General features: G+C 35.9%; 1 protein-coding gene across 3 annotated transcripts; it reads left to right on the forward strand.

Annotated features, from left to right (window-relative positions):
* The first annotated feature begins 1,834 nt into the window (after positions 1-1,834).
* On the forward strand, positions 1,835-9,291 carry clcc1 (chloride channel CLIC-like 1). Of its 3 annotated transcripts, XM_041277603.1 has the most exons (11): positions 2,437-2,584; positions 3,080-3,218; positions 3,648-3,767; positions 3,998-4,108; positions 4,764-4,985; positions 5,179-5,319; positions 5,875-5,974; positions 6,287-6,384; positions 6,479-6,625; positions 6,959-7,483; positions 9,142-9,291. In XM_041277603.1, the coding sequence occupies exons 1-11, from the start codon at positions 2,577-2,579 to the stop codon at positions 9,226-9,228; spliced, it is 1,698 nt and encodes a 565-aa protein (XP_041133537.1). In that variant the 5' UTR covers positions 2,437-2,576; the 3' UTR covers positions 9,229-9,291. The 3 variants fall into 3 exon arrangements, with proteins under 3 accessions (XP_041133536.1, XP_041133537.1, XP_041133534.1); XM_041277602.1 differs by lacking the exons at positions 2,437-2,584; positions 9,142-9,291 and adding an exon at positions 1,835-1,905 and having other exon boundaries at positions 6,959-7,673; XM_041277600.1 differs by lacking the exon at positions 9,142-9,291 and having other exon boundaries at positions 2,440-2,584; positions 6,959-7,673.
* The last annotated feature ends 53 nt before the right edge of the window (positions 9,292-9,344 follow it).

Raw genomic sequence — 9,344 nt, forward strand, 5'->3', positions numbered from 1 at the left:
TTGGAGGTTGTCCTGATACCAGGATTGTACAGCTGAATGGTTAAGATGAGGATCGAATCAAAAGCCATCTAGTGTGTTTTTTTATTTTATTAGTGGTATATTTTTTGCAAGACTATGTTATATCGAATTACATGTACACGACTAATTATTTAATAACACTTGTGATTATTACATATATGATTTAAAACAAGTAAAATATTAATATAAATGTATTAATAAAAAGTAGTTATCCATTATCATAGCTGTCTAAGGATGCTAAACTGCATTCAAAATTTAAATAGCTGCCCACTGTCTCCATACATATATATATATATATATATATGATATATATAATATATTATATATATATATATATATATATATATATATACATTAAAGGTCCACCGGGCCCTGGAGTTTCACATGGAAACTGGCAATAGTATATCTTAGACATTTCTTTAACTCAGAAGTATTTGCAGCGATGGTCAAGATTTATTCGTCAAAAGCAAGGAAGTGTGTGCGTGTTTTTGGGGAATTGTGGCTTTCCGGACAAGATCATCACTAAAGCTAAATCCTGCATTTCAAATATAAATAGAAAAAATACTTTATATAATAACAACATACAACACACAGATGATAGAATCCCTCTAGTCCTCACTAGATACAGACCATTGTTCAAAGAAACTTTACAATTTTACAACAAGACCCATCTACAGCACCTACTTCTAAGACTCCCCCCTTGATATCATATAGAAGAGACAAGAATATAAGAGAATATGTGGTACACAGTGCTATTCGTCCGTCTGGAGAAGCTTTAAAAGGCACATATCCATATAATAGATCACGATGTAATACCTATAAATACACTCATTCTGAAACAGAGATTAGAGGCATTAAATCTTCATTCAACATTCATGAACATTTTACATGTACATCTAAAGAAATAATCTACTACATTATCTGCAAGACTGTATATCGGGGAAACTAAAAGTTGTATAGCAGACCGGTTTGTAGAACACTTAAGAAGCATTTGCATTCCATGATCGATCAGTGCCATGGAACAAATGTTGCTGGGATACAAAAGGAAGGAGAGTTTATCTTCAAACTGGGAACTCTGGAACCTCTAGGAATGCACATTCTATTCTAATAATCATGACACCATCCACAGATGTTTTGTATAGTTAGAATTCTTGAATAAGAACAAGTCGACTGCACTGTGTTTACCTATCTACCCAAAACGTCCTGAAAATAAAATGTTTTAATTTTTTTTTTTTTTACTTTTTCTTTCATATGCCTTCATTTTTGGACACCGCAGTTTATACGAGCCTCAAACAGGGCGAAACATGTCTGCAGATACTGTGACTTGTAAAACGCTGTGAATGTAGAAGCCTTCAGGCAACTTTTACCAGATTTGACTGGCTTTTATAATGCTGAAATTTGCATATTTCTCGATCACCCATTACTCTCTATTCATTGCTTTCATGCCCCTTAACACGAAAGATATATATATAAAGCTAGTACATTTATATCTCAGAGAAATTGATAACTACTTACAACGTCTGTACACCATTGAAACACTACGTTTAAAAAAAAAAGTGTAGTTTTCCTGCGGTATACAGCTCGACTCCATTTCAGGTCTCGAATCCTGCTCATTGTACACACCCACTAAACTTCACCTCCAAGAAAGATGTCCGTCCATCCGATGTTTTACCGGTATCTGCGAAACTATTGGTTCTTGGGCTCCCAACTGATGTGGAGCAGGGGGAGGTGGTTATTGTAGTTTATTTATCTCTGACTTGTATTCAAAATGCATATATTTAAACGTTAGAGAACTACAGTTCCCACAAGCGTTTGCATAACCACCGTGTTTCTTCCTTATACCTGTGCGCAGACTGTGGAAGCCAAAGTTCAAAATACGAAAAAAAGGTAGAGTGTGATAAATCACAGTCGGTCATTGCTGACTCGTAGTTATTTAACGTTAAATTAACTACGTTAAATCTCTTTATATACACTGATAGATTTATAAGCATGAGTGAAGCATTTGTAAGCATGCATTGTATGTGTTAAACTGAATAGGGCGTTTGTATAGTGGCGTACATTTGTCAGAAGTACTCGTTAGTGATGAGCGATTAATCTAAAATACAGTTAATTTTCGATTATTAAATATCGAAACCGACTTCGAATGATTAGTGTGTTTTTGACCACTGCTGTATAGCAATCCAAAATGTCTCTTGCTTTTTATTTTATTTTATTTCCAGTTAGAGTAGAAGTGGCTGGTTTAACGTTATTGACAGCAGAAGCATTCTTAGCTGCACTTAGATAAGAAACAACTTTTGCTTCTGCTTTCTTTTTTTATTGTAAACAAAACCTCTTTAAATTAATTTAGAAATGTTGAAATATATTGTTTAATGAACATTTACCATGCTTCAAACCATTACTTATTAGGTATTTTATTGGGATTTACTTAAAGACGTACGTATCTCACAGTACCAAAGAGAAACTAAAAAGAAATGCGTTGTTGATATGTTTATAATGCAAGTCACTGCAAATTCGTTAAGATCTTAGAACAGTTGGAATTGAAACACGTATCTTGGAAAATGTTGGGGTATGGTACACTTAATTGACACACTCAAATAGAAAATTCGGCCAAATGTTTTGCTTGTTAAGCTTTTAATAGGTCATTTTAAGAACAATACCGCATTATTGCAACTTCTAACTAACCCCTAAAATTAATAGTCTTATCTGATACGTCATAGATATTGTAAGTGCTCAACATACGTGTGTGTGTGTTTTTATATATATATATATATATATATATATATATATATATATATATATATATATATATATATATAAAACATTGACTTATTTTCCTTTTCACAATTGCAATTGACCTAAAAATGTGAATAAATAGATACACTAGTTATGTCTGGATTATGTAGACATGACCAAGAGCATGGAACCATACTTTGAAATGCACTGTATACAGGACCTTGTGCTCTTGATAAAATGCATTATCTTAAATAAAGCTACATTGTGTCGGACATTATATTAGTAGCTGCTATGCATTACAGCTTCTTATAATGTCCTCTCTCCACAGTCCCAGAATGAGGATCAGCCTGTTGATCTGTGGAGTGCTGGTGATCGTGAAAGGGCAGAAGGAAGATGAGGAATGGATTGACCCCACTGACATGCTCAACTACGACTCTTTGTCAAAAACTATGAGAAGACCTGGAGAGGTGCAGCTTTTTAAAGTCATATTTGTATATACCCTCCAATAAGTATTGGGACAGATTCATAAATTAAGAACAACTGATGGGGCTTTGCTGCTGACATGTATCCCATTGCTTACTATATATCTCTGTATGTTTTTGAATAAGAGTCCTGTCTCAAAGCTGAAATAGTACGCTTTTTCTAGGAAAGCATATCAACTGGAGATGGGGCACTTATTGTACATTTTATCCTATAAAGATACCAACATATCAGTTAAAATGAAAAACAAATCACAGTCATTCTGCATTGGTGAATGGATGGATGGCACTGTTTTGAATACAGCTACACTTGTGAAACAGACTGGGCTTTTAAGTCTGCCCTAAAGATTTTTAGAGGTTAATTTCCATTTCTAAATGTAAATGTAAAATGTATTGTGTTTTTTTTTTTTATTTTAGCTCTCCAACCATGAAAAAGTTCCCACTAAAAGGAAAGAATACATCTCGGATCGAAACCGGCCAGCTTTTAGTCCTGTTGTTTCTGAGTGCAGCAACAAGCTGACAGTTTTAGAGAGAAAGGTTGGTGTGCACACAGTAGGTGTAGGTGTCCCACTTCCTCGTCCCTTACAAACAGGAGCAGTTTTACACAGTCTAACGCCTGTACCTTTTCACAAGAACAGCTGTTCTAGTTTTATCAGTTATGATTCCAGAACACTGAGTGCAGTGGGGCTGATGTGTGCTCTTTCACAATGTTTGGTAAAAAAAACAAAAAACTTTTTTTTTTTTTTTTTTTTTTTTTAACTTTTCAGGTTGAACTTTGCAAAAAGAAAGCTGAAGCTCCACCAGCACAAACTGTGTGTCATCCGGTTTTCAAGAGATACCTCAGCAAGCTCTTGAAAGACATCCAGAAGTTAGGCTTAGTAAGTGCTGTTGTTTTTTAAGAATGTTTTAAAGTTACTGATGGGGCATTCACATACAGGATGACACATGTTCTTAAAAAGTCCACTAGCTTTCAGTCTTAGCCTTTTCTGCAGGTTAGACTAAAGTTTAGTACCTGAGAAAGAGGCATTTGAGGTAGTGTGTATTTAATGTACGTTTATTTACCTATCATATTAGTACAGCATCAACAAATATTGCAGATATGTTTTAAATGGAATATAATTTCTTATTAATATAAGGATTTTTGTATTTGTGATTTGTCAAGTCAACATGTCACAAGAACCTTCGTAACACTACAAGTGGCTGGTTTAAAACAATGGCTAAACCAATAAGAGCAGTTGTTGCTGGCTGCTATGTAAAATAATATAATAATCTTTATTTTTATATAGTGCCTTTCATAGTGGACCACCATTACAAAGCATTTTGCAGAGGTAGGCTGTGAACTGTGCATTATATGCAGAGTCACTTACAATAGGACACTGATTTAACATCTGATCCGCAGGGTGGAGCACAATGAGGTTAAGTGACTTGCTCAGGGTCACACAGTGAGTCAGTCAGTGGCAGAGGTGGGATTTGAACCGGTGACCACCTTATTTTTTATTAATTTTTTTTTTTTTTTTTGTTTGTATTTCTAAGCCAGATGAAGTCGGTCATGACGTGCATTATGATGCCGATGTTCTGCTAACAAGACAGGCCGTCTCAGAGATCCGGAAGTTTCTGGGAGATGAGACATGGAAACCGAGTGTTGTAGATGAAGCTCTCAGTCAAATCTTGATTAATTTTAAACCCCACAACTATGAAGCTTGGAAGTGGCACTTTGAAGACAGTTTCGGTGTGGAACTGGCAACCTTGCTTCAGGTGAGTCTGTTTGCTGTTTATGTTAACAAATATAAAAATGTCTCATGCAGAAAAAAATATAAAATTAATATCTAGGATTATAAGAATACATTTGTTGTCCAAAAATCTCTGTAATGCAATTATACTGTTCCAAGAGAAAATATTTGCATTCTTTCAAAAGTCATGCAGCTAATGGCTGGTTCTTTTTCTCCAGTTGTTGGTAGTTTCAGCAATAGTTGTGTTTATAATCTGCACTGAGCTGTGGACTCGGATTTCCTGGATGGTGCAGTTCCGTCGCCTGTTTATTATTTGCTTCATGGTTAGCATTGTCTGGAATTGGCTGTATCTATATAAGGTATTTTTTTTTTTAAATAAAGTATTATTATTATTATTATTATTATTATTATTATTATTATTATTATTATTATTATTATTATTATTATTATTATCCCTAGGTCTTCTGTTTAAAATGTGTTGGCTATTTCCATGTATTTTATAATGCAAAAAATGACATGTCTTGCAATCCAGGATTCATGCTACAGTATATAACTTGTAATGCAAAGAACGCAGACATAGCATTTCCTGTTTCAACCAAGGGGGTCAGGATTCTTTCCCATAGGGTGCCACACAGTGTTTGGCATCTGAGCCCATTAAATTGAAGGTTGGACACAAGCTGGTAACCTAACATTTCCCAGACAGACATCTTACCATTCAACTAAGGAGCCAGTATTATTAACTCCACCACAACTGGTTAGTACTCCTTTAATTGAATGTGCCTGTTATATATGTGGGCGTTTAAAACCAGTGGCACATGCAGTGTTACCTACTGTTTCATGGTACCGACCTCTGTTTGTGATTGTTTTTGTAATCATTTTAAATTCTGAATAAGGCTTAAACGTATGTGTTGTAGACTGCCTTTGCTGACCACCAGTCTAATGTAGTGAAGATGGAGGCTTTCAATGATAAATGCAGTGGAATCAAGAAGATTGACTGGATGGATAACCTCAAGGGTGAGTTGTACAGTACAGAGGGCATAGAGCAACAAGCTGACATTTTGCTAGGATAACACATCATCACACAAGTACAAGTATATTGAGCTAGCAGTAATCTTGTGTCTTTGGTCTTAGAATTGCTGGGTTTTGTGTTAAAATAACTGGATAGCAAGAGAAGTTGCAGGGATAGCAATGGTCAGTGGCTAAAATTCAAGTGCTTTTTTTTTTTTTTTTTTACTTCTCATTCTACGCAACTCAGTAGGACCATCTTTCTGTACGTACACATAGGAGTGCCATTTTCAAATGTCAAACATTCCCCCCCCACTGCAGAGTGGTATAGAAGTACCTGGACGCTGCAAGATGACCCCTGCAAGAAGTACTACGAGCTTGTGTTTGTAGACCCTATCTTACTGGTCTCTCCAGTTAAGGTGATTCATTATTGCCTATGTATTCTGCTTACATTTAGGACAGACTGTGCCTAATATTTGCTGATTTTGTTTTTATTTGTTTATTTATTTTTAGGCAATTTCTGTGACTTTTACCAGTCTCATCACAGAGCCATGTAAACATGTTGGACAAGGTGTCAGTGACTTCCTCCGAGCTCTCTTAAAGGATCTGCCTGTAACACTTCAGATTCCTGTTCTGATTACTATAGTGCTATCTATGCTGGTATGTATTGCTGTTGAATGTTTACATGGGGAACACAATAATGTTATCCAAACTTTTATCATACACACATATGATATTATGTGTGTGCATTGGTTTTATTTATCACACTTTGCTCTACCCGTTAGTACAGTAAATCTTGCTTCCACCTCAGACATGTGCAGTCTAGTGCATTTGATGCACCCAGAGAAGTGTATCCTGAAAATTCCTGCTCTTGTGGTTGTGGTAAATATGATATAGTAGCCATTAGATTGTGAATTTCCAGGCAAGTTCTATCATCTTGGAAGAAGCAAGCAGATATCCTGTATTAAGAAAGACCTTCTAATCTTTTCCCAGATTTTTTTCTATGGTAGTGCCCAGGCAATCATTCAGAACATTATCTCTTGGAGGCATTTGGGGCATCACGACCCACGCCCCCCTGCCCAGCTGCGCAATGTCCAACAGGATGGGAATGCGATCCAAGACATGCAGGCCGGTGGTGATGCAGTGTTCCAGGGCAATGTACAACCTAGTAACCCTGAAGACGGTGAAAAGAACAGCGAGGATGCTGAGATCCATGGGATAGTGGACAGGACCCAGTTACCTCATAGTAATGTAGACAGCAGGTCTGGCAATGCTGCTATTATTGAAGGAGTAGGACCCACAGGCAGATCCAATGAGCAGTTTGAAGATCTGTCTGGACAGGAAGATGAAAACACAGCAGCAGCACCAACAGACCCAGAGCAGAACAAAAGAACGGAGCTGGGAAAAAAGAGAGAAGATATCGCTCAAAGAAGCGCCTCCGAAGTAAAAGATGAAAAGAAGCGTGAGGGATCAGAGGAAGAGAGCATTGAGCCACCGCAGATCAAACAAAATAGTAATGTAAGTCTAGGGTACTTCACAGCATATATACCCCACAGAAAAATATACAAAACCCCTGCAATCTGTAGCCCTCAAAGAACAGATCCATTTGTTATGCAAATTCCATCTTTGTCCTGTATTTTGTAATATAATTAGGGCTTCTGATATTCGGTTTTAACCGATAAAACACCCCTGATCAAAAAATAAATAAATTAAATCTGTGGACAGCCAGTAAACACCAGAAAAAAACCAGCAAATCTATGGAAATGGTTAATCAATTCACGACTTTACCCTTTTCCCATTAAGTGACAGCACATTCCTACATTTCGATTGGAGACTCAATTTTCGCTAGCAAGGTTTAAAACAAGATTACGATCAGGAATGGAGGCTTGTTAGCGGGATTTAAATCTGTATTACAGTTAAGATGCAGATGATTTAAAATAGAATTTGCGCAAAATTCAAAAACGAAACCCCAGGAATGGAGGCGTGGGGGGGGGGGGGGGGGGGGAAATGCAATTTACATAAAACTTGAAAATAGATAAAAATAAGCACCCAAAAATACAATTAATAAAAACAGAAAAACAGCCTTAAATATATAATACAAGGGCTGAATCTCCCTGTTGCTGGTCATTTTCAGTCACATGAGAAAGACAAGATGGGAAAGGATTGATAGCAGGGTCGACCCTATCTAAGACTAAACAGTTTGATAGGATTGTCTTGTTTTCTGTCCAATTCCTTTATTTATTTATCACTATCTATCTATCTATCTAGATATATATTTCTACAACTATGTATATGTAGAAATATCACAATTTTAACTTGGTCAAATGGTAGTTTGTTACAGTAACATAATTTCTTAGTATGCCTATATGTATGTCTGCTTTATATTGGTAAATTGGGTGAATAATATTAATTAGTTTGTATTCATTTTATTTTCAGAATAGAAAAATAATATTGGACTTAAATGAATTGTTACTGGTGCAGTGAAATTGGTTTTGGGAAACTGCAGGTGGTGTTCATTGGAATGCTGTCCTTTACTTACTACCAGGTGTAACGTTTAAGTATATTTTCTGTCATCTTTCTCTCTTTAGGATAAAAAACAATGAACTGGACAGCAGATAGGTAAACAGAACAGTCATGCAAAGTTCAGTACAGCAAATCAGTAACATTCTCTCAATTTTCTGTTATAAAATCTATAAGCTGAATGCAGATGCTGCTAAACATTTTCTCCCGTTTTCTAAATTCCTTTTCTATCTGTTTGTGCTCTTGAATTTGGAAGGTGTTGTTCATTCGTTTCTACAGTGTGTTGAACATTCTCCAACAACACACTCTGTGCTGTGTCAGATATTGATCAGCACGCTTTGTCTTAAGTGGCATCATCTGCGCTGTTTAACTGGATTTTAACTTACCAAGAAAAAGAAAAATCTAGGTTGCCAGTAAAATATGGCTTACAAAAAGCTGTTGAAGGTTTCACAGCCGCTAGATATGGCATTTGGATCAGACTGAAACCATCCTTATGTATTAGTTTTGAGAAGGTAAAGTAATGTTTGGTCAGTTTCATTGACTTGAATGTTAAATGACACTTAATCATGTAATTTTAATAAATGGTGAATGCTTACTATGGATGTGGTACAGGTTAGTGTTTTTTTTTTATGCAATGGTAATGTTTTGGTTTCCAGGTGTCTGCCGATTCACAAGAAGACAACTCTGGTTCAGAAGATGAGAAAATAAAGCTACCTACACAGGAGACGCAACCCGATTGTTAAATTCATATACGCTGTTTTTTTTTTTTTTTTTTTTTTTTTTTTAAATAAAGCTAATATTCCCAAGTAACACGCAATACATCTTCATTTTGGGTTATACATTTAAACATAGGTTTATA

Source organism: Polyodon spathula, chromosome 18 (assembly GCF_017654505.1).
Source record: "Polyodon spathula isolate WHYD16114869_AA chromosome 18, ASM1765450v1, whole genome shotgun sequence".
NCBI lineage: Eukaryota > Metazoa > Chordata > Actinopteri > Acipenseriformes > Polyodontidae > Polyodon > Polyodon spathula.

Coding starts and splice junctions, on each gene's coding strand:
- clcc1 (XM_041277600.1), top strand. Junction 3,219..3,647: donor CTATGAGAAGACCTGGAGAG/GTGCAGCTTTTT, acceptor TTTTTATTTTAG/CTCTCCAACCATGAAAAAGT. Junction 5,975..6,286: donor CTGGATGGATAACCTCAAGG/GTGAGTTGTACA, acceptor CCCCCACTGCAG/AGTGGTATAGAAGTACCTGG.